The sequence below is a fragment of the Diceros bicornis genome, chromosome 5, assembly GCF_020826845.1.
Source record: "Diceros bicornis minor isolate mBicDic1 chromosome 5, mDicBic1.mat.cur, whole genome shotgun sequence".
Classification (NCBI taxonomy): Eukaryota; Metazoa; Chordata; class Mammalia; order Perissodactyla; family Rhinocerotidae; genus Diceros; species Diceros bicornis.
The window spans coordinates 28,253,813-28,277,414 of record NC_080744.1 but is presented as its reverse complement, the minus strand read 5'-3'; the positions used below and the strand labels follow the sequence as shown (position 1 = coordinate 28,277,414).

General features: G+C 51.3%; 3 protein-coding genes across 7 annotated transcripts; 2 read left to right on the top strand and 1 right to left on the bottom strand.

Annotated features, from left to right (window-relative positions):
- Positions 1-165: 165 nt before the first annotated feature.
- On the top strand, positions 166-6,222 carry SLC39A2 (solute carrier family 39 member 2). 2 transcript variants are annotated; one of them, XM_058541054.1, is made up of 4 exons: positions 166-916; positions 1,102-1,232; positions 1,478-1,528; positions 5,609-6,222. In XM_058541054.1, the coding sequence occupies exons 1-4, from the start codon at positions 802-804 to the stop codon at positions 5,705-5,707; spliced, it is 396 nt and encodes a 131-aa protein (XP_058397037.1). In that variant the 5' UTR covers positions 166-801; the 3' UTR covers positions 5,708-6,222. The 2 variants fall into 2 exon arrangements, with proteins under 2 accessions (XP_058397037.1, XP_058397036.1); XM_058541053.1 differs by lacking the exon at positions 5,609-6,222 and adding an exon at positions 1,979-4,159.
- Positions 6,223-8,493: 2,271 nt separating this feature from the next.
- On the bottom strand, positions 8,494-16,876 carry NDRG2 (NDRG family member 2). 4 transcript variants are annotated; one of them, XM_058541049.1, is made up of 17 exons: positions 16,797-16,876; positions 15,441-15,507; positions 14,636-14,716; positions 14,285-14,326; positions 13,800-13,905; positions 13,449-13,569; positions 13,203-13,265; positions 12,191-12,251; positions 11,887-11,973; positions 11,631-11,687; positions 11,353-11,456; positions 10,836-10,880; positions 10,491-10,542; positions 10,196-10,243; positions 9,910-9,945; positions 9,722-9,773; positions 8,494-9,479 (listed from the first exon to the last, which is right to left on the bottom strand). In XM_058541049.1, the coding sequence occupies exons 3-17, from the start codon at positions 14,708-14,710 to the stop codon at positions 9,313-9,315; spliced, it is 1,116 nt and encodes a 371-aa protein (XP_058397032.1). In that variant the 5' UTR covers positions 14,711-14,716; positions 15,441-15,507; positions 16,797-16,876; the 3' UTR covers positions 8,494-9,312. The 4 variants fall into 4 exon arrangements, with proteins under 4 accessions (XP_058397032.1, XP_058397033.1, XP_058397031.1 ...); XM_058541050.1 differs by lacking the exon at positions 16,797-16,876 and adding an exon at positions 16,437-16,491; XM_058541048.1 differs by lacking the exon at positions 16,797-16,876 and adding an exon at positions 15,644-16,294.
- A 4,015-nt stretch (positions 16,877-20,891) lies between these two features.
- TPPP2 (tubulin polymerization promoting protein family member 2) lies at positions 20,892-22,575 on the top strand. Its single transcript, XM_058540385.1, has 3 exons — positions 20,892-21,135; positions 21,383-21,536; positions 22,316-22,575. Exons 1-3 carry the CDS (start codon positions 20,963-20,965, stop codon positions 22,502-22,504), a joined length of 516 nt encoding a protein of 171 aa, XP_058396368.1. The 5' UTR covers positions 20,892-20,962; the 3' UTR covers positions 22,505-22,575.
- Positions 22,576-23,602: the final 1,027 nt, after the last annotated feature.

Sequence of the window (23,602 nt, the reverse complement as noted above, 5' to 3'; positions counted from 1 at the left end):
TTTCAGAGCTAGAGTGACTCTGTCTTAAAACTCTCAGTCCCTCTCCAGCAATATATATCAGGAAACAGGAATAGTCAAAAGTTGTAATATCGATGTTGTAATACTAGAAACCTCAACTTCCCACTAGACATTTCCTTGCCTGAAGCTATTTTCCTGGGGGGGGGGGTTACAGGAAAGGGGAATCCCCTCATCTAGTTCTCACAGCGATGGCAGCACCACCTCTCAGCCCCACCTCCTTACCCACAGGTGGCCCCAAATCCCTTCTGAAAGGGTGCAGTTCAAGTATCAGCATAGCAACCTCTAAGACTTGGGGTGGGGTGGAAAGGATATGGAAGGCTTAGATCAAATGTCTTGAGTGAGGCAGGACCAGATTGTCCCCAACACAAAACAGCTGGGAAGTAACTACCAGAGACTCTTATTTTGGGTTAGACCAGCCCCAGGCATGAACGAAGACCGTCCACAGCCCTTGGATTAGTCATGGCATTGAAGAGGAGAAGAAGACGTAGAGCATGGGGACTGTGCCTGGCAGGGAGTCTGGAGTTTCTGGTCTCGAGGTTCAGGAAGGCATGAGCCAGGGGAGGGGCCTCCATGCAGGGGGAGGGCGGAACGCTGGGGCAGGGCCCGAGTCAGCTATGCAAGACTGTGCAACCACAGGCAACACAGAACAGAAAGAGGATCCCAACAGTCTCCTGAAATTCAGGAGAGTGGACATTCCAGCTTTGACCACCTAAGACACCACTCCTCTAAAGATTACGACTCCATTTGTCATTCTGAGGCCTCTGCTTGTCCTGTACCCCAAGGATGGAGCCACTTCTAGGAGTAAAAATTGGTTGCCTGTTTGCCCTGCTGGCTCTCACTCTGGTCTGTGGCCTTATTCCCATCTGCTTCAAATGGTTCCAGATTGATGCAGCCACAGGTATAGCCCACTTCTTTGTCCCCATAACCTAAGTCTGACTTCAACCCTATCACCCTATCCTGATACCTCGCTCTGATTCTCTCACCATCCCCAAGCTTGGGATATTGAGTGCTGCTTGTTGCTCTTTAATCACCTTCTTGTATCTCCTTGTTGACAACTGGATTGTAACTCCTGCTTTTTATTAGGTCGTCACCACCGGGTCCTCAGCCTCCTGGGCTGCACTTCTGCTGGTGTTTTCCTGGGAGCAGGGTTCATGCACATGACCGCTGAAGCCCTGGAGGGAATTGAATCAGAGATCCGGCAGTTTGTGATGCAGGTGAGCCACAGAGATGCTGAGCTACAGGGGTGTGAGGCCAGAACAATGAACAGAACCAAGGGAAGAAAGGGGGAAAAGTGATGGAGCGGGGGACACGGGTGGAACAACAGGGAAGATGACAGCTCTTGGGATGTGTGGAATGATGAAAACAGGTCAGATTGGGCTTCAAGGAAAGCATTGCCACGGAAGAGGACAGGAAGCTGAGCTGCTCCATCCCCATCTAATTTTTGCTTTTTTCTCCCTAGAACAGGACAGAAAGTAAGAGAAATTCTTCTGATGATGCTGATTCAGCTCAGGTAAGTGTCTCCCACCAGCCCCAACCTCGAGGGTGAGGAGAACCAGAGACTCCTTCCATACCCAGACCATTTTGAGGGGAGTATGTGGGGAATACCAAGAATCCCTTCTGCTCCTCGGCTCAGATGTTGTAGGGGAAGGGAGAAGCCAACCCAATCCTTTTGGGTTTAGGGAATCCCAGAAAAAGCTCTTGCGCTACTCTTCCATTCTTTCCTTGGACCCTTGACTTGCTTCACATCATTTTCCCATATCTCTAACCCTATTGATATTGTGCCCCTAGTCCCTCTGGCCTTCCTGTTGTTGCATGTCCACATCTACTCTGGGCTTCATTCCTCTCCTGTTTTTATGTTCTATTACCACATTTCACTTCCCTTCACTCTCTCAATGCCATGTCCATCCAGTGCACTTCTTCCCTTCCTCCCCCAACTCACAGCCCCTCTTTCTGTTCCTAGATGGAGTATCCCTATGGAGAGCTCGTCATCTCCCTGGGCTTCTTCCTTGTCTTCCTCTTGGAGTCACTGGCATTGCAGTGCTGTCCTGGGGCTGCTGAAGGATCAACGGTGCATGAGGAGGAATGGGGTGGGGCTCATGTCCTTGGACTCCACAGCCATGGGCCTCTGCCCTCACCCTCACGGGGTCCCCTTCGAGCCCTCATCCTCTTGCTCTCACTCTCCTTCCACTCAGTGTTTGAAGGTCTGGCTGTGGGGCTGCAGCCCACCGTAGCCGCTACCGTGGAGCTCTGTCTTGCTGTCCTGGCTCACAAGGGGCTCATAGCGTTTGGCGTAGGACTACGGCTGGTGCGGACAGGCACTGGATCACGATGGGCCGTGTTCTCCATACTGTCATTAGCTCTCATGTCCCCTCTGGGCCTTGCCGTAGGGCTGGCTGTGGCCCAAGGAGACTCTGAAGGGGGGCGAGGCTTAGCACAGGCTGTATTAGAGGGTGTAGCAGCTGGCACCTTCCTGTATGTCACCTTCCTAGAAATTCTGCCCCGAGATCTAGCTGGTCCTGAGGCCCCTCTAGCCAAGTGGGGCTGTGTAGCTGCTGGTTTCGCCTTTATGGCCTTTATTGCCCTGTGGGCCTGAAAAATCCCTGATTTTTCTGATGGACCTATCTAGGATGACCTCCTTCCTACCCACAGGAGACACCTCCCAAATGTCTTTGGCATTCAAACATTTCTTCACTGAGACATTCACTAGGCATCATCCCCGTGAACTGGGCCCCAGCGTTTCCCCACATGAGATCCCATTTCTCATCCAGGACTGACAAAAGGATGTTTAGGTTGACTGCCTATAAATTGAAGAATTGCATAAACACCATCTCCAGATTTGACTCTTGTCCCATTTATGCTACTGTGTGTAATAAATGTCCGCTTCACCCTTCCCCTTCAGCTGTGCTATACTTTGTTTCTCCAGGTTGCTTAGGAGCTTCCTGGTACAGGACATGGAGGAGTGGGGAGTGGGAAGGGTGATTTTCTTCTGGATTCAGGGCCACTAGCCATTCTGTCAGTTAAGGGCCATGCCCCCGAGGCATGGGAGCATTGCTGAAAGTTCAACAACCTGCTACCACCTTACCCAGAGGTGTTGAGAAACTGAGCCCGAGTTCCAGCATTTAGAGAGAAGACATTTAGAACAGAAACCATGCAGATCTAGATTTTTCCTAGACTAACCACACCCACCCCACTCCCAGTACCTATTATCAGCCACCCACAACATGTCCAACAGACTCTTGAGATCAGGCTAACTGACCTAGATCTATCTGGTTCCTATTTTTCACACTGAGCTCTGTGTGGCCCCAGGGACATTATTGCTCTTCTTTGAGCCTCTGTCTCCTTCCAACTGCCTTGTGCTGAGGGATTAAGGAGCAGTATCTTTAGAGAGGGAGAAAGGCGCCGGATAGATGCTTATGGTGATTACTTGGCCCTACCAGGACTTAGTGGCTTTCTTTTCTGCCTGCTCTACCTGCCAATGTGCCTCTGGCCCCTCCCTACTTGACCATCTGCCTTTCAGTTTGAGTAACCCCTACAATGTGTTACTTTTCTTAAAAACTGCTAAGGGCAAATACAAAAACTGATTATCTGGAATTGAGGAGGAGCAGGGTGGCAGTTGGCCAGCTGCTGACCCATGAGATGGAGGAGTAGCTCAGACTTAGTGGAGAAATTGGGAAAGAGAAGGGGTGCCTGTGAGCTCAATTCCTCTCACCAGTTTGCCCTTCTAATATTTTCAGTGTGGAAGCCCAAGTGGCCTTTAGGTAGACAAGGTCTCCTGAGTTTCATTCTCGTCTCAGTCTGTGTCCTGTCCATCCCCTCCCCCTCCCCACACATTGAGATAGACAAACCTCCTCACAAGCCCAGCTTACCCACCAGGGATCAGGGAGAAGGCAAGCTTCAGGCAAAACTAAATATAAATGTCTGACACAGGAAATAATTTCCCTGAAGCACCATCCTACTCTGTTTTCCCTTCAGTACTAAATGCACTCACATGTGATACACTCAGAATAGTGCCTGGTGTGTAGGAATAATAACAGAGATTCCACGCTGAGCACCTGCTGTGTCCCAGGCCCTGTGCTATTGCTTTCTCATATGTTATCTCACCTTCCCAACCCTGCCAGATAGATATTATCCCCATTGTAAGTCTAGGGAAGTTCATTCAGAAAGCTATTTCAACCCACAATAACGTGATTCTAAGAAAAGCTCACTATATAGATTTTCTTCTCCTTCCTTACCTTTATCCCCTATCTTATATGTTAGAGTCTCAGAAGTAAGCAGAGACACGTTGGATAATTGAGGCAAGTTTAATAAAGGGACTATGTAGGAAAGTGTGGGCAGGGTTTGGACAGAGCAAATGATGGTGCAATACCCTGGGGCTGAGTAGTAACAATGCTGTCACCTAAGCTGAAGAGAAGGGAGCAGTTACCAAGAGCTAGAGAGGCCAATAAGAGCTGTGGCCGCGGGGAGAGGGATGCAACCAACCTGCAGGGACTCGACCATGAGGAAGCCAGAGGAATACCCTCACTCTCCTTCTACTCTTTGGTGTACTGCCAGTGTCTCTTGTTGGCCATAACCAAAAATAAGCCAAAGGACAAAACTGTCTCTTGCTGCACTGCAGATAGGTCAACTGCATGAGGGACAGGTCATAAGGAAATCTGAAGGGGCAAACAGAAGACATCCAGCATGCCATTGATTCTCTACTGTTTTCAACTCAAGTGATCTTACCAGGACTTTGGAAGAGATGAATTGACAGGGACACGATTATATAGACATTAGAGAGCTATTTCTGGTACAGAGGGTTTGTATGACTATAGAAAGGAGGCTTGAGGAGAAGTACATTAGACTCTCCATATATTTCTGAGTCACTGATGCTATCAGCATTGGAGATAATGATCAGAGGTTGGGAGATTTCAAGCAAGAGCGAGTCATGCACCTTTTGCCTCCTCCCATCCCAGGAGCCCTTGGAGTCCCCTTCAGCTGCCTCTGCTTTCAGCCATTAATGCTTTCTTTTCTTCCCATGACCATTTCTTTTCCTTTTCCCAAGATCCTTACCAACCAGGACCAAAACCATTTTTAGTTCAAACCATATTGTATCAAGAGGAGGAATAAAGCTAGAGAATGGCTCCATAGAGGGAACGTTGGGATCAGGAAAAGGAACAATCTAGATCATTTTGAAAAGATATGAATCCCAAGCAAGGAGCCAGAGGGGGGTTATAAGGAAGCAGAAGATGAATGTGATTTCTGAATGAGCTTGAAATGAGGAAGGATGGAATGACAACCACGGGACAGGAGGGAGAGCTGTGTTAGCCAGTGTGTGGTGACTAGAAACCAGTCTCAGGAGTGAACCTTGATTCACTCACCCTTGAGAGATAGGTTGCAACTGAAGAAAATTAGAATCATGAGAGTTAATCGTGAAAAATAAAAATAGGAGGGAAGATACGCAGGATGGGAAAAAAGATAAGAGGAGAATCTTGTTGGAATAGTCAGAAGAGAATTTATGTGGAATGGTTTTCAAGTCTCCTCAACTCCTGTGCCACTTCCCCCACGCCTCATTCTCCATGCCCACACATGTATTTTTTATGTATTTAAACAGAAGAAAAAAAACAGAAAACAGAAGAATGGGACCTCCAACTGCCCTCCCACCTGGAGCCAGCTTTCCATTTTTGCACCAATAAATGGTTGTCTGAAGTAACACTTTGGAGCTCCCCCACCTTTCTTTTACTTACAAGCTGAGGCTGGGTTGGATATTGCAGTTCTAAGATGATAGTTTATGTGAAGAAAGGGAGGTGGGGAACAGCAGCAAAGAGAAACCAGAGTTTAGGGACTATCCCCGAGCAGAACAGGAGGATGTTGGTCAGAGACCAGCACACGGGAACCAGATACACCCGAGGACAAAAGCCTAAGAGCTCCAGACTGACTCTTGTGAGACAATTCACGCCACCTCACCCCTCCCCTGAGGGCATTTTCCCATGTCTTGCCTCCCTCACCATAGGAAACAGTCCCTGGCTTCTGGCTCTAGTCTGTTGGAGCACAAAGAACGGTTGCCAGCCAAGCGCCCTGACATCACCCCCACTGACTTGAAGAAGCCCCTGGCCACTAGCAAAGGTGACCCAAAAGGGTTGCAGAAACGGGTTATGATGCCCCCAAGCCCCAGTCTGTGTGGATGCTTAAAGATGCCAGTTGTAGATCATTTCCTTTTTATTTCAATTTTGTTCTGAGTTACTATCTTTAGCTTTGTTGAATGTCAAATACAGAATGCATTCTACTTTTACTATATATTTATCCAATTTGGGGAAAATTCTGATGTTGGTGAGAAGAGAGGATGCAAACAACTTACGCTGCTCTGGCATCGTTTACCCTGACCACACTCCTAGCCTTTAGTCAGAACTGACTCTCACTTTCCAGTTGGTCCTAAAGTCTCTCTAGAAAGGTGGCCTCTCCTCCTCTGACATTTTCCCTGACTCTTAGAGGAGTGCTCTCTGAAGCTCAACATCCATCCCTCCTGCTGCAGTCCCACTGTTTTCTGTGTACCTTCAGAGAATCACCCTTTAAAATCTCTTCATGAGTTCCAGAATTCTCAAGCTGCAACCACAAGTCTCTCATCATGTGTTCTTCTAGTTTATTCTCTTTCCCATTGAACCCTCTCTTCCCATTGAACCCTCACTTAACTATCTTGGGTTTCTTTCCCTGAAGTCAGGGAAACGCATTCCTTGAGAATGAGAGGAAGAGAGAAACAGGAGTCCTAAGCTTGAAGCAGAGACAAAACAGAGAGAGTTTGTGGCTCAGCTTCTATGAAGTCACCCCACCTCTCCTCCGAGCCTCTGAGCTCTGATCTTGAGAATGGGCAGGAGCCACAGACCATGGTATCAGGCCCTTCCTATGTAGCTTAATCTAGAATCAAAAAGAACAATGAGAAACTTAGGAAGGGAACCGGGGCTGGAGAAAGTTAGGAAGAAGCATGCCAACCACAGGGGGGCACTGTGTCCCCATGGGCTAGACTGGAATGTCCAGGACCAACAAAGTTGAGAGGTCAGTCAAGGACAGCAAACCCCCTCTCTCTTGCTCCCAGCAGAGAGCATCTCTCCCTCTACCCAACTCTTGGTTTTCTCATGCAGAGACATCTATAGGAGAGAGACACACAGTCACCACCCATTTCACACACCACCTCCATGACGGGTACATACACACGCACTCACATATGTACATGTAAATGTAATTTTCTCCCTCTTCTGAAGATTACCCTGCTAACAGTGTTATCTGTGCAGGCAAACGCGCTGAGAAAACCTGCCTTCCCTTCCATAATGCACAGCAACAGCTATTGGCAGTCAAGGCCGATGCTGGTTGGAGTTCTTTGCCTTTTCCTCATGTTTTGTTTACCTAGGAGCTAGCTGGTCCAATGATTCCAATTATGCCCTTTCTTTCCTTTAGTGTGGCATTTAAGCACTCTTCGCTGCCTGCCCTGCATGTGGTCACCCAACACCCTCGCTATCAATAGCTAGCTCTGTAAGCCTGCTAGTCACCTAAAGCCCCCGCCCCCTTCTGATCCTGGCCTACTGCACTTAAAATAGATTCCATCCTGAGAGAATGATGAAGTCCTCAAGAATCAAGAAACATTCCCTGACCCGCTTCCATGAAATCAGTCTGTCAGCACTGGACATCAAGCTGCATGAGTCCTCAGCTCAGTTTTGAGGAAAGCATATAATTGCCTGTGGGGTTCTATAAAGTAATCTGGCAAATGACCTTGTAATATTCCACCCACAGTACTCTCACCAGTAACGCTACAAAGTGAGTACCTTCTCGTTTTTACTTTTTGTGCCCCAAGAGCCCAAGAATCAGCCTGCAACAGCCACAAAATATCTGAAGTCCTCTTGTTATTGTTCATACTTGTTGAAAATCTTCTCAGAAACCACCAATATAGTCTGATTAATCCCCCAAATTCTTGGATTCATGGGGGAGAAGGAATTCCTGAGAGGAAATCCTTGTTGCTGTGACTCTCCTGAAGGAGTCTTCAGATTGAGATCAACTAGGAGCAACCCAACCCCTCTAGTAACTGCATGAGGCCTGGTCTACTGATTGTACTGAACCATCTAAAATGGAATCTAGGTGACCCCTAGGGAGCATCCTGCAGGAGGGTGGGTCACAAGATGTCCTTGGGCACTTTAGTCAGCTTTCTGTATTTCCTTCTGTAAGATCAGGATGTTGGTGACATCTCTGAAATCCCATGGCATTTCTCTCCTTCCTAATAAGGAAGTCTTCTAAGACATGAATAGCTCCTCTCTCCCAAAACTTGAAAATACTATCAATATCAAGAATAATACCATTCTACTGGAATAGGGACCAGTGACTATGTAGTCACATTTTATAAGCCCTCTCCCATGGTACATGTCACTTTGAGAAGAGAAGGTGAGAGTTGAAAAGGGAGAGGACAGGAAAAGGGGCATGGGGCAGGCATACCCAGACAAAGAAGAAGAATGATGCTCAGATTCCTCTACAGTTTATTGTTACAGCAGAAGTTGTAGAAGACAGGAGGGCACCCTCCACACATAACACACTGTAGTCAGGTAGCCCTTCCCACCCCTACACCAAGCCCCAAGCAGCCCTGCCCCAGCTTGGCTCCCTCCCGCCTCCCACTCTAGACACACACTGTCTAGACAGCTACGAAAGTTAGTGTAGCCAGTGGCCCCAGGCCCCTTCCTATTGCCCCAGCTCCGATCCTTCCCGCATACTTGTTCATTGCCCACCACCTCCCGCTCCAACTTCCATTTCACACACTGGATGTTGCTATCACATCCTGAGGACCACTAACCCACAAGTAAGCCTCCCCGGACTCACACTCATTTAGGCCCATAACCTTCAGAGATCTGAAGGGTTAATGAGAGGCCATATCTGCTTTGGTGAATGGAGCCCCAGCCCAAGTCCCCTACCCCTGCAATGGGATAAGTAGGGAGAGTGTGGTGGAGGCACCATGGACAACTACAACAACCTCTTATCCCTTATCTATGGACACCTACATTAGGGAGAGGGGATACATGCCCTCCCCACCTTAACACCAAAATGAGGGAGAGGGAAAATTTAGGGGTCTGAGTCCCTAAGAGATATTAGGACATCTCTCCCAGGAGCTGAGGGGAATCACAGGTTAGAGGTCAAGGTTAGGGTAGCAATCAAAAGATCAAGGTCATCTCCACACAAGATCTGCCCATCTTCCCTTGCTCACTCTGGCCCAGTGCCCTATGCACCTCCCAGGTTAGTGCTGGGGGAGGTGAGGGCTGGGTCCCACACCAGAGCAACAAGGGTCTTTCAACAGGAGACCTCCATGGTGTGCCCCGGGGGCCCCGAAGCAAGAGTCCCAGACTCGCTGCTCTGGGACAGGGTGCGAGAACGGGACCGGTTGCCATCGATGGACGCTGCACTGGTCAGGGAGGCTGTGCGAGACCGGGACAGGCGAGTCATGCAGGATGAGGCCACTGTGGAGACAAAAGGATAAGAGGGCAGTCAGAGAGGACAGGGGAAGAGAGGCTGGCAACTCAGAGGTGGGGGCTTGGGTGGAGACGAGAGTTACAAATGGGGCCAGGGGTCAATGAGCTTGATTTGGCAGATGCTCGTAAGTCTAGGAATTAGCCCAAAAGGGTTACTCTCCCTCAGTGTCCATCCCTCCTCCTGTGCAGCAATCCCTTGTCCTCATGATAGCCTCTGACCCCATACTTACTGTAGCCCATGCCTTGCAGAAAGTACTTGAAGGCCTCAGTCAGCTTGCCTGGCTGTGGAAGTAAGAAGAGGAGAGGGAGACAATGAGGTGAGGTTAGAAGCTGAGCTAGAGCCCGAGGCCGTGGCCAGCTGGGGGTGGGGTGTGTGGCACAGTGTATAGTTCATCCCACGGATGGCAGGGGTACTCACTTGAGTCAGCTGGGGCTGACCTCCAGAGTCGGCCATCTGTTCAGGAGAGAGCCACCCAGAAAAAGTGATATGCACATAAATAAAATGAGCCATGCGAGAGGTAGAAAAGGGTCTCTCTTCCCTAGCTTCCTGATTCCAGGCCCTTAGGGGTTTTTTTGTTTTTTTACTTCAACCACCCCACTTGCTCCCATGCAGGACCCTGGAGGCCCAGAAGCTGAATCTAGAGAGGATATACGGCTCTGGACAGGGGGCCAGGTCAGGCTGGGCATGGAGTAGGGTTACTGACCTTGAGGAAAGAGGTCTGGGTGGGGTCCAGTTTTGAGTTACATTCCACCTGGAGGAAGTAGGAGGCTGAATGAATGAGGTCACACTCCCTGGGGCCCCTCCCATCCACAGACCCAGGGACGCAGAACCCAGTTGCTTTCCCATCAGCCCCCTACCCATTCCCTTCTTACCAGATATCAACCTCTTATTCCCCAAAGTTGCTCTCCCTGTCCCAAAGAGCTTGCCTCTTGGCAAGGGACCCCACTGACCACCAACACTCCAACCCTCCCTCACCCACCCCAAAATTCCCTACTGACCACTGCGTCTTCATGGGGTGCTTGGTCTCCTACCACCAGCATGACGGGACACCTAGAGGCATAGTGTCGGGGAGGAAGCGGTGAGCCCTTGGCACTCCCTCACTCACCTCTTCCCAGAAGAGCAGCTGGAAAAATGTCTAGCTCCAAAGAGGGAGCAGCCTTCTGAACCCCGCTGACCTCACCAAGAGGATTCAAAAGGGGAAGACCCAGAGGGAGGTGATTTGCCAAATAGGACGGGGTGGAATGTGACAGAAAATTCCCCAGCAAGACTCTCCTTCTTCTAAAGGATATAAGCACCAAGGGCAGATGCAGGGAGAGGCAAAGCTTTATCTCTTAAAGTCTTACTTGAGGGTAATGTCACTTCCACGCCCAAAGTTCAGGTCTCGGCGGCTAGATTGGGGTTAAAAGAGGAGTAGGAATTTTAGGCAGGTGACGCTATCCATCCAGAGATACGCTATCTCCCCCATGAGGAAGCTATCCTCCTCCTCAAAATTATAGTCAAATATTGGTGATTAAAAGTGGGAATGGAAGGGGAAGGTGGCAGGCAGGCCTCAAGCACAATCCCTGGTGAGAGGGCAGCGAAGGGGGAGGAAGGGCATGAGGACAGGAGGTCATTTTACTTCTCAGAATCCAAAAATCCAAGGGAAGTCCACAGGAGAAAGGGGGACAGCTCCTCACAGTTCTTCCCACTGGGTCTGACCTGCAGCTGCCCCAGCTGCACACCAAATCCTGCCCTCCCAGCACACCTCGTACTTCCCAGACCTCCCCCTCCCCCTCCATGCTTCCCCATGCCCCCCTGGTACCGCTTCTACATCTCTCTCACCTGCACACACGCACGCACACACACACGCTGGCCACTCACTTGTTGTAGCTGTTCCAGTACAGTTCAATGTTGTCTAGGTTGGGTGCATGTGTAATGATATTTCTATACTTTTGTATCAACTCGGAATTTCCAGACAGCTCTTCCTGAAGGAAAGAAGAGGGAGAAAACTAGGGTTGGGAAGAGAAGCCAACAGTTACCGGATGCAAAGAGGCAAGCCTTCTTCCCTCCCCAGATCCTGTCCCAGCTAAGGAAGTCACCCCAGGCATTCAAGTCCCTGCTGGTCCCCTCTTCTTCCTCCATCTTCCACACCCACTTACCTGGCTGAAAAGATGTCCAAGGATCATCTCCGGAATGGAAGAGGTGAGGCCTGTTAGCTATGAGGAAAGGGCAGGTGAGAAAGCTCGGGACACTACGGGGAGAAGAGACCCAGGCAAAGCAACACAGTTTCTTTCCTGCTCCATCCTCCCCGCCTCCTTGAAGTTCACAGGCCAATCAGTTATGCTGGTAGAGCCTAACAGGACCCATATGAGGGGAACCCCCCACCTAGATCTCAGCGCACAGGCCCCTCCAAACCTTGTGGGCTGCCCAATCCATCCAACCCTTGGCATTGGGATCAATGTTGATGAGGACAAGACCCTCGACTGTGTCCGGGTGGGTAAGCTGAGGGGCAGCAGAAGTAAGGGAAGTCAGAGGTAGGGCAGGGCCTTATCCTCTTCCCACTGAGCTCCACCCACTCTTAGCTCCCATGAGGCCTGCCTCCCCACCCTCGGACCCACTTCCTCCCTCCAAACACACACTAGCAAACAATGCTCTCCTAATCAGTCTGCCACGGGCCTTGGACCTGCCCTTCCCTCATCTGGGGGTCTTTATTTCTTACAGCATATCGCGACAGGACATAGGCTCCAGCTCCCACACCAATTCCAATTATTGTGGAGAAACTGTGAAAGGGAAACATATGTCTAATGGGCCCTGGTGTCCAAAGCTTTTAGTCTCCAAACTCCTCACCCTCCTTCCCAAGTCCACAGGCACACAGGAGGGCCTTCCTTTGGGCGATGCTGACAAGGAATGTGCCAAGAAGCTAAAAATTGACACTGGTAGTCAGTGTAGGTCCCTGAAGTCCGTCCCCAGCTCCCTCCTGGAGAGCTAATGTTTTGAAAAGAAACACCCATCCACCAACCAACCAGACACTGTTTTCCTATGTAGCTCTTTGTCCATTCTCCACTTTCAGGAGCTGGTTCAACTTGTTCTGCTTTAGCTCCTGGTTCCTCCAGAGGAACTAGGAAGAAGGGAACTTGAAGCAAGATGTAAAAAAAGACACAACTTCAGTGAACAACAGGGAGAATGGAGGAAACAGAGCCAAAGAGGTGACCCAGAGCTGCCCGGGGCCCTGGTGCCCAGGAAAAGCTGAGCCAAGGACAGCGCCCAGGAGTTGTCAGCACTCGTGTGCATACCAAGGAGGCCTCGTCTGCTTTCTCTTCCTTCTCCCATTCTCCCTTACACACAGGGCTCCCACGTCACCAGGTGTAGGTATGGAGGAGTGGGGAGTGGGAGGAAAAGAGACAAGTCTACCTGGTTCCTCAGGGATTGTCACCCCCTCCTTTTCCTCTCTAGTATCCCAATTGGGAAGCCCCTCTTCAGCCTGAGGCAGAGCCACACACAGACCCTGCCTTTTCCTTTCCTCCATCCATTAGGGCTACGCGGCTGACTCAAGTCAGTTTTCGAAACCCACCCCATTCCTCTCAACAATCAGGTGAGAGCATAGAGGAGGAAGGATATATCTAGGCCAGAGGCCAAAACTCGCCCAGGAACCATGGTGGACACAGGAGTTCTAAGAGCCACCTTGTGCAGGAAAGAGAACTCTGGTTTGGAGGGGTCCCCAGGCCTCTCACTTTAAGTACTGCAAGATGCAAGGGATCATGTCCGCAAGCTGGTCCAGAGACGGGTACTGATATCTGGGGAAGAGAGGAATGTTAAGGAAATTATCAACCTGCCTCTACTCCTCCCATCTCAGGATGTCTGACTCATCCTCTCCCAGAACCTCCACTGCCCTCTCTTTCCTCCTCCCCTGGTCCAATCTTCCCCACACCTGCCCTGTGCCTCAAGGTCTGGTGAGGAGGGAGGGAGCTAATTCTCACCCCAAAGGGAACACAGGAGCCCCCTCTTGCATTCCAGGGGCATCCACATGAACTCGCACGAAGTTCTGAATGATTTCCTGCATATCCCCGAACTGAAACAGCGGCTGGAAGCAAGATTTACCTGAAGAGAATCCCCATCGCCCCAACAGTACAATCAGACAGGGAAAAGCGTCCCCGAGTCAGAACCCACCCTCTTTCTTTCAGGCCACAGTCAGACTAGGAGAGAACTTCTCCTAGACATGCCACATGGCTCCCTTCCTGCTCATGCTGACCCTGCCCCTTACCCTGGGGTTCACCCTGCCCCCCAGCCTCTTTCCAAAAAGCAGTGGGAGGAGAAGTGAAGGTCCTTACAGTTGAGTCCTACATCATGGTAGGTGAGGATCGCTGGGCGTTTGGGTTTGGGGGTGCCATAGACAGTGAAAGTGACAGAGCCATAAGGTGTCTCCACAGAGTGAGTCTGCAGGAAAACAGGTCACCATCAGGGAGGAGTTGGCTGAGAGGAGAAGAGGCAGAAGGAGCCCCACAAAAGTTGGGGGGTTGAGGTGGGAGGAGGGGCAAAGAGAGGTGAAGGGAACAAAGAATTAGAAATGGGATCAGCAAGAGTTTAGTTTAGGTAAATATGACAGTGGAAGATGATTTAGAGGGTGGAAAAGAATAATGAAAGATTGGAGAACATCAAGGAACTCTGAGAAGGGAGGAGAATGGAAAGAAAGGGGAGAGATGGGAACAGGAAAGGACTGGAATAAAAGGAGAGGAGAAAGAGCCAGGTAGAGCCTTTCTTTCCAGGGGGAGAAGAGAGCCCCTCCTCCCACCCTGGGACTGCCCCCAGCTGTTACCTGTCCCTGGTCCAGGAGGATTCGGGCAGCTAACTCAGCCTCCTGGAGAGAGACACACAGACAGAAACACAGAGCCACGCAGAGTCACAGATGGAGAGACAGACACAGATAAAGAGAAGTAGGTAAAGAGACCAAACACAGAAAGAGATGACAAAAAGAGACATGGAGAGGATGAAGGTTAGTGTACTGACAGGACAAAGGCCTGCACTGCCGATTGTGTATGGGGAGAGAGACAGGGGTAGAGGCACAGAAAGTAGGGGTGTGGGTTAGAATGAGATCACGGACGGGGGAAGGCAGGAGGTGAGGGGATGCTTGGAGGTCGGGCCTGGGAGTCAGAGCGTCTCTAACAACCTTGGCCACCTCAGGTGTCTGCCCTGGCAACAGCGGCTTCTCCTCCGTGATCTGCACTTCCCGCAGCTCCGCCATGGTGGCCTGGCAGGGTGAGGAAACACGGAGACTAGAGAGCTTGCTTCCACACCCCACATCTCCTGGAACACCTCACTCCCTTTCTCAGCACAGGACAATGCAGGGTGCAGAGGGCCCCAGATGTGAAGACTACTCCAGGACACACAGAGAGCCTTTCCTGCCCCTAGCTCCATGTCCAGGCCACTGAGGAGGAGCGGTTGTGGAGGAGGAATCAGGACAACACTTCTCCTCAGACTGGCCACCCCCACTGCTCCCCGCACACCCACACCTCCGGACCCCCTCCCCTATCTGGATGGAAATATCAGGGTGGGGCCGCAGTGCAGCTCGGGTTTCCCAGGCTATATTTAGGGGCCACCCCACACTCCCAGTTAGGTAGGGAGAGAAACTCCTGCCTCAGTGACTGAGTACTCCAAAAAGACTAAGGGACGGGTAGTGAGAGTTCACAACTGACTGTGACCTTCAACTCAGGCCCCAAGGTCAGCAGCTCAAAGGGAAAGGGGCTAAAAATGACCCGAGTAACATGACCAAAAGGGGAAGGGGGGAAACAAGAAAAGAGGGACAAGGGAAATATGTGTCCAACTGACCCAATGCCTCCCTTCCTCCCAAGACTCTCCCTCCCGACTGTAAATAAATTAGCATACATTCAACATTAGTGGGGCCCAGGAGGAGCAGAGCACCTATGCAGAACTGCAAAATAAAGAGCCTGCAGCCTGGAGGTGGGGTCACTTACTGGGCTCCTATTGGCTGGATGCAGTGGGGTTAGGGGTCAGGGTTCTCACTCTTCCTGGCTCTGGGGTCTGAGAAAACAAGGCAATGAGGTGAATGACATGGGAGACAGACCCTGGGTCTTTTAGGGACAGAAAGCCTCAGCCAAGTCCTAGACTACCTGGGTGATCAACCCTCCCCAGGTCACTAACCCTCCCCAATCTCTACCTCCGGGGTCCAATGAACATGTCTTTTCTAGGCTTCAACCAGAATCAATACAGGCTGGAGGGGCCTGGGGGTGCAGGTATCAGTCTGGCTGGAGGGAGGAGAGAAGGAAGTGCTGATGTGGAAGAAAGGAGGTGGCTTCTGTCAGAACCTCTGGATTCTAGTCCCTGCTCTGCAGCTACCAGAGTGACCTTGGCCCAGTCAGTTAGTACTCTTGGCCTCGATTTCCTATTGGCAAACTAGAAGTGGGGACCAGAGTATCCCCAAGATTTTCTACAGCTCTCGAGTGAAACGAGGATAGCAGAGCATGACCATTTCCAACCACCATTCAAAGACAAATTTTTAAAAGCCTCGTGCCTTCACTTCTTTTCTCCACCCAGTCTCCAAGTAGGTCCCGCGAGTGGAGAAAGGGGGAGAGGGCGGTCCCACAATCTCCTCCCAGCCTCCCCAGACGACCCACAAGGGCCGAGCGCCAGCTGGGAAGGGATGGGTACAACGGATGGGACTGACGGGGCCCAGCACCCGGAGCCTGTCCCTACGGGTCCCTATGCTGCCCGTCCGCGTGGGGACCGACACCCTCGCGTGAAGCGCCCTGGACCCTGGGCACAAGCTCGCGCACGCCCCAAACACGCCCTGGCGCTAGCGGAGCCTCCGCCTTTGTGCGCAGCAGCCCAGCGCCTCCTCCTTGCCGGCCCTTCCTGCGAGCGGTCGGCTCCGAGGGAGCGGGATCAAAGGGCCCACCCGCCCGCCTGGCGCTCTCCAGGGCCTGCGGCCCCTCGCCTGCCCCTCCCCCTACCTGCTGCCGCCGCGGCCGCTTCCACCTTCACTTGCCTTTGACTCTCCGGCCCGCCCGGGCTTGGGCTCCCCACAGACCCGCCCCCAGCCCGCCCACGGGCCGACGGCTCCCTGCGGATCCGCCCCAGACCCCCAGTAAACACGCCCCCCCTCACCCCGCCCCACGCTGTCTGCCGCTCAGGGAGGGGCTGTGCGGGGGGCGGAGGGAACTCCAAGGAAAGCAAAGTGCTGGGTGCTCCCAAGATCCGCGCGCGCTCCGAACAACATCCCCCCCGCCACAGGGAGGCTGTGGGTGTGCGGGAATCCCTTAGTCGTGCGGGGGATCCCCACGCCCGCCCTCAGCAGCGCCCCCACCCGTGACCTGGATCTGCCTGTCGCACTCTGGCTCCTTCCTTCATCCCCAGACTCAGTGGTGGGGACGGTAGGGGGGAGACGAACCCAGGGTGCTGACACCCCACGATTTCGACTCCACACGCCCGGAAACAGAGAGCTAGGTTAAGGGAGGAGGAGGTGGGCGGGGATCGCCGCTGAGAAGGCGGGGGTCTCGCCCGCTGGGAGGCGCAGGTGTGCCTGCACGGACTGGGGGTGGGGGGCCGTCCGAGGCGCAGGAGTTCCCACTCCGGTGCGCCGGCGGTCCTGGTACCTCTTCTCTCTGCTGCGTCCCGACGCCTGCTCTCCGGCTGCTCGCTGAGAAGTTGGAAAACAAGGCGGGGGAAGGGGGGGCGGGGAATGCGGGGGGCCGCTATAAATAGAGGGAGATCGCAGGAAGGGGGGGAGAGGATGGCCAACGGGGACTCCTGGGTCAAGGCCCCAAGGGGGGGCAGAGGAGGGGCCAGGGACCCCCCCGGGGGCTCAGACTCTAGAGTAAACAGGCGCGGGGGCGGAGTTAACTCTGCGGGGGTGGAGTAGGGGCTTGGGGAGGACGCAGTGTCCCAGGCTGGGACCCAAGAGACCCTGTGGCTTGGGTGCTAACCCCTTCTACTCCGGCCCAGAGAAGGATGGTGAGACCAGCTCAGCCGGGCTGAATCGCATTGCCCAGACGCTGATTTCTCAGAGACTGCTGCGTCTCTCTCGGGGCCTGGGTGGGTTTGCCATCCTAGACTCCTCACTCGCTCTGCTCTCCCCCGACCTAGATGCACCTTCCCTGAGCCCCTGAGAGGAAGGCCACCTGGGATGGGATAGTTATGTGGCCAAGGGGATTCGGAGTTGTCTTAGGCAAATGAAAACCAGATTGAATTTCTCCCCACCTGTACCCCTTCCAGCTCCCCTCCCCCAGGGTACCCACCCCATCCTCCTTCATCCTGGCTCCTGAGTTGCCATTTCGGGGGCTGGGCGCCAGGCCAGTTGGGAACAATGGCCAATGGAACTGGAGCTGCCAAGTGCAACACCAGCACAGACTGCCCCCTCCAAGACCCCCAAATTGCCCTTCCCCCTCCTGCCTGGGAACCACCCCCCACCATCACCCTCACCGCCCACAACCCCCCTCCCGTCCAAGGAGCATCAATGCTCCTTTCATCCTCACTTGGCAGTCGTGTATTGGAAAGGAGAGGCCAAGAGGGAGGAGGTGACCCGAGTAGAACTGGTCAGGATCAAACCCAGCTTTCAACAACCCCAAATCCAAAGGACCCTCCTACATCCCCCAATTTGGAGCACCCAAGTTTCCTCTGTTCCCTTCCCCCACTCCCTTCATAACTATTTCCCCAGAAACTGGCACAGAAGTTGGGCACCCTGGCTCCTTGCCTAGTCCCCTCTCCCCTCCGGATGCCAGTTTAACACTCTCCTGGACAAGGAAAAGCCTGCTGGAATTAGGATCACAGATAAAGATGCATAGGAAAGGAGAGAGAGCTCACCAGCCCTACTGGAACTGGGGTAGAGGGAATGCCTAGAGGGAGAACTTTCGCCTGCAGCTTTCTCTCATGTGTCTCAAGTCAGCTTACTTGGAGTGGGGGAGGGAAGGACCTGAGGGTTCCAGCATCTAAATTCGTCTCTGGGTCAGGATGACTCAGGGGGAACCTGATAAGGGGCCTATGCAGGGGGACGGGCAGACAGGAGATGGGAAATTTCCACTGGGATCTGTTTGCTTCCTAGGCCTAGGGGTCTCAGCCTGCTGCAGGCAGAAATGAGGCTGCTTCTGCCCTAAGATAGGGTTCCTCTCTGTCACAGCAGGTCCCAGCCTAGCCCAGGTGTAAGTGGCCCAACAAGAATAATCTCTCTCTCTAACTTCCTTCTCTTGGGCCAGAAGCAGCTTCAAACTATGCCTTCAACTAAGTAACAGTTTTAAGTACCTGCTGTGTGCAAGCCACTGTGAATGCATGGAATTCGGTGTGAAGTCTAGTCGCACCCTCTCTAGAAGCTTATGATCAAGTAGTTGAGAGGAGGTGTAAAGACAGAAGACACTAAGAAAAATGATGGATATATATATGATTAATTGTTTAGACAATAAGTCCTATGGCAATAGTTTCCCACCCTTCTCAAATGGGGGATCAAAGATTCCCATTCCCACGTGATGGCTTTAGTATCTGCTGATGGAAACAAACGATGAATTCAGCAATAGTTTCAAATAAGCTTGTACAGGATTCTGATAATCACAACCTCTATGTATGTAGTAATACCTACATGTGCAAAGCATATTATTTATTCAGTTGACAATCAATCTTCTGTATACATATAGATTCCAGGGGACCTTGCAGACCTCACCCCAGGAGGCTGCAGCCCACAGGCTAGGAACCATTCTCTTAGTGTGATTCAGAGGAGGAAAAGGATTTTGTTCCTAGGGTGAACTACCCTACGAGGAATGCAACCATGGAGTATTTGAGTAGGAGAGAGGGGCATTCTATCTGAAAAGAGAGAGAGCACGAGGGAAAGTTTGAGGGCAGAAATATACAAGTTACTTTGAAGAACTGAATAGTAGCTACTATGTGCAAGGTAGTTCCCATTTATTGTCCCCCAATACTATAAGGTAAGTATTATTGTCCTCACTGTACAGTTGAGGAAACTGAAGCTCAGAGATGTTTAGTGTCCTGCCCAAGGCCAACCAGCTAGTAAATGACATATCTGGGACTCAAATCCCCACCCAGATTCATTTTACTCCAAGGCTGGGCTCTTTCCACTACAGGTAGCCTCTCAGTGTATAGTAATTAGGCCATTATGGCCCCAGATGAAGAATAATGTTGATGAGAGGTGGGTGCTGTTTGGTAAGGTAGATTGGGGTCAAGTGTGAAGGTCCTTGAATGACAGGCCAAAATGTTTGGCACTGAAGATCCATAGAGTGTTCTTGAGCAGGAGTAATGGATAAAAAATAGTTTTGTGAAAATTAATCTGATGGGGGGGTAATAGAGATGATTATGGGGTGGTTGGAGGTGAAGCATTCAGACTCAGGAAAGAGGTCATTTAGAAGCCAGAGTAATCAACTAGATATGAGATGAAAAGGACTTGAATAAGTGTGACAGTAATAAGAAAACGGAAAGAAAGGAATGGATTTGTAAGACAAAGAAAACACATTTATAGGAATTGTTGACTGATTAGATAGGAAGGGGAGGGAAGTCACCAACCCAGTTACTCTATTTTAAGATCCCTGAAGTTCATCCATCTATATGGCTTCTGGCCAGAGAAAAGGCCAAAGAGAAACCTCTGAGAATCATACTTGACTTGCACAGAAACTTCTCTGGAAGATTTTCAGAGTCTGAGACTCACCCTCACTCTGACCTATTTCACCCTGATCTGCCCAGATGTGTTACACTCCAAGGCCTGTGTTCTTTCCATGTTGGGCCCAACGTTGGAAACCATTTAAAGTTCTTACTGAAGTTGGTCTGCCAAAGCCAGTGGGATTCTCCATATTGATCACCAACCCGGTCCTGGAGACTAGGAAGGAGGGCAATGTTGGACTGATACCAACCTGTTTTTATTAACCCCTTCCCTGGGCTCTCCTCAGCTTTTGTTGAGGGGCAGAGCATAAGACAGTTTGACCAGGACCCAGAGGACTGGGTCAAGCTGGGCTGAAATAACGAGGGAAGTTTGATCATCTGGAGAGATCAGAAAGTTGGCTACTTGCTTAATGCAGCATGTGAGGTAGGGAAACCAAAGACCCCTCTCCCAAAGACTAGAGCTGTAGCTGAGGCTGGAGGTGATGTCACATAAACACTGCTGAGGTCATAGAAGCTTCCCTTTCCTCCCTCTGTCTCCCCGTTGCCACACAGTCTCCCCAGTCACACACTTAAATACAAAGGCTGGGAAGGGTCGGACACCATCCAGGCACTCTTAGGTACACAAAAGTGATAGGGAAGTGGGTGGTGGTGGTGATTGTTCAGCATGTAGGATCCACACTAGTATCCCCAGTGCTGGGGATGGTAGGTGGGATGGGAGTAAGGGGGAAGAGGGGAGAGAGGAAAGGGGAGGAAGGGGTTTGTTCCTATTGCTGATTCTGATTTTATGTTAACCTCCATCCTCATTACTCCTCAGTCCTCCCTTCCCCTCCTCCCTCACCCCCGAGTCTCCCTCCCTACCATCCTCCCTCACCTCCAGTTGACCATGGCATCAGAAGCAGAGAAAACGTTCCAGCGATTTGCTGTCTTTGGAGAATCATCAAGCAGTGGCACTGAAATGAACAACAAGAACTTCTCCAAGCTGTGCAAAGACTGTGGCATCATGGATGGCAAAACGGTCACCTCCACTGATGTGGACATTGTGTTCAGCAAAGTCAAGTAAGGGACCAAAGATGGGAGTGGGTGTGATGAGGAGAACAAACAAGGTAGTGGACATGGAAGGGTTCACGTGGCAGAACATTTGTAATGGGTCTACTGTGCACCTACTGGGTACCTGGCGCTGTGCTATTCCCTGTCCTCAAGACTCTCAGTGTCAAGAGGCCAAGTCTGAGTGAGGGGAGGGTTGGGCCTTAGAAGGTGATGAGTTCATGTTCCAGAGTTCCTGGATTTCTGTCTGACTGACCAGGGCCAAGAATGCCCGAACCATCACATTTCAACAGTTCCAGGAGGCAATGAAGGAACTGGGCCAGAAGCGGTTCAAGGGGAAGAACCCAGATGAAGCCCTGGAGGACATTTATAAACTCATGGAGGGCAAGGATCCAGCTACCACTGGTGTTACTGTGAGTGACATTTTTCCTCCCTAAACCTAATTTACCATACTTCCCTAAATCCCTGCTGCTCCCATCTCCCCTCCTGCCCTCCCGTGTCCCTCACCCCTGCCTGCTGTGATACTGTAGGGAGACTGTTGGTATTGGAAGACTTTATAGATCATCCAGTCATTTCAGGGGCAAAAAAACTGTGGCCCAGAGAGGGGAAGTGACTCGCCCAAGGTCCACAGCTATTTTAATAGTAAAATTTAGACTCATTCCCAAGTCTCCAGTATCTGAGCCAGGCAACTAGGGCCTGGTGGCTTTTGGGGGACCCTGAGTGCAGAGGACTTGGTGCCTGATCCCCACTCCTCCTCCTGCTCTTATGGAAGGTCTAATCTCTGAATTCCTGCCTCTCGCCCACCCTCTGTTCCCTATTTGTCCCCTCTCTGCTAAAAGCTCTTTCTACTCTAGGTTTCAAATAGGGCCTTCCCAGAAGGAGGGACCTTGCATATTGGGTCTGGGGTTGAAGTTCTTTGGCTGCAGCCTGTTCGAAATACTTCCTCTGGAAGCAGAAAAATCCACCCCCCTCCACTCATTCCCACACCACAGACTCCTCCTCCCTGAGGAGTGGATGGCTCTTGTCCCAGTTTCTGCCCACGGCTGCCTCTGGTCCCTGAGAATGCAGCACCGTGCCACTGGGAGAGCAATAGCTCTGAGCACTCGCAGAATCAAGGGCCATCTTTAGAGAAGGGTGTGACAGTGGAGGGGAAGGAAGAGGGGGATCAGACCCATCATTCTTTGGCTTGCAGAAAACGACGACGGTGGGCGGGGTGAGCCGGCTGACAGACACCAGCAAGTACACGGGCACCCACAAGGAGCGCTTTGATGAGAGTGGCAAAGGCAAGGGCATAGCAGGACGGGAAGACATGACTGACAACTCAGGCTACGTGAGTGGCTATAAGGGTGCTGGCACCTATGATAAGAAGGGCAGCAAGTAGTGAGTAGCTTCATCTCGGCCTTGACCCCGCCTCCTCAACACCAGGGAACTGGGGAACAATAAACGTCTGTGTGTGCAGCAGCTAATGAGCTCTGTCTTCCACCAAGCTGAGGGACCAGTGGGCCCACTGGTAGAGAAAGAAGAGAAGAGAAGAGAAAGCCCAAGGAGGCAGGGTTTCCAGCTTGACACCCTTTACGCTGCTTAGCTTCATGCCTCTCAACCATAAGTTAGCATTTCCCTCAACAGCTGTTTCTAAGAACAGGACTGAGGACTATATTTGGAGATGAGATGAACCAGATGTGGAGGCAAAAGTATTTGCTACTTGTGCTCACATAATACTGGTATGCACTCTCCTCTACTTCCTAAAGGGGAGCAGCAAGTCCTGATTTGACATGGTATGACCCAGATATCACCAACTAGACCCTTCCCTGTCCCTCCACCTTCCTCATCTGTGGCAGCCCAGGTTTTGTTGGGTGAGAAATAGAAGTGAGCAAGGGTGGGCCAAGGATCTACTTAGTCTGACACTTATTATGAGTTTGCTCTAGAGCTGGAGGGAAGGGATAATCCATTTTCAACACCCAACCTGGAACTGAGTTTTACCCCACCCCGCCTCCATCATGGTACACATGGAATAGATGAGCCTACTGACTGCTAAGGGTAGTCTAGAAAGATGGCCAGAGGTGGGGCCTGCAGGACTCTGAGAGTAGGAGTTCTGATACTCTCCAGGAGAAAGGAATGAAATCAGGACTGATTTAGATATGTTGTTATCTTTTTATTTTGAAATGATTATAGATTCACAGGAAGATGCAAATATAATACATACAGGTCCCATGTACTCTTCACCCAGTTTCATCTAATGGTTGTATCTTACATAACTCAGATGTGGTTTTAAAACCTTCTGTGACTACAGCTAGGCCGACCTCACCTCTGTCTTATCAGCAGCAGATCCTGGAGTTTGGAGGATGTCAGGAGGAGCTTTGAGAAGGAAAGGGATGCAGGAATCTTTAGGGGGATAGGTCAGAGAAGATAACTTGAGACCCCAGTGAGTTAAGGAAGAAAAAGAGGCCAGAGAAAGGAAGACAGAGTGAATAAAGGAGGT

Excerpts from the sequence above, each read along its gene's own strand:
- SLC39A2 (XM_058541053.1), top strand. The coding sequence starts at position 802 with ATGGAGCCACTTCTAGGAGTAAAAATTGGTTGCCTGTTTGCCCTGCTG. Across the intron at positions 917-1,101 it reads CCAGATTGATGCAGCCACAG|GTCGTCACCACCGGGTCCTC; the intron begins GTATAGCCCACT and ends GCTTTTTATTAG. Across the intron at positions 1,233-1,477 it reads TCCGGCAGTTTGTGATGCAG|AACAGGACAGAAAGTAAGAG; the intron begins GTGAGCCACAGA and ends TTTTCTCCCTAG.
- NDRG2 (XM_058541049.1), bottom strand. The coding sequence starts at position 14,710 with ATGGCGGAGCTGCGGGAAGTGCAGATCACGGAGGAGAAGCCGCTGTTG. Across the intron at positions 14,327-14,635 it reads AGACACCTGAGGTGGCCAAG|GAGGCTGAGTTAGCTGCCCG; the intron begins GTTGTTAGAGAC and ends GTCTCTCTCCAG. Across the intron at positions 10,543-10,835 it reads GGAAGTGACATTACCCTCAA|GTGTCCCGTCATGCTGGTGG; the intron begins GTAAGACTTTAA and ends CTATGCCTCTAG.
- TPPP2 (XM_058540385.1), top strand. The coding sequence starts at position 20,963 with ATGGCATCAGAAGCAGAGAAAACGTTCCAGCGATTTGCTGTCTTTGGA. Across the intron at positions 21,136-21,382 it reads ATTGTGTTCAGCAAAGTCAA|GGCCAAGAATGCCCGAACCA; the intron begins GTAAGGGACCAA and ends CTGACTGACCAG. Across the intron at positions 21,537-22,315 it reads CAGCTACCACTGGTGTTACT|AAAACGACGACGGTGGGCGG; the intron begins GTGAGTGACATT and ends TTTGGCTTGCAG.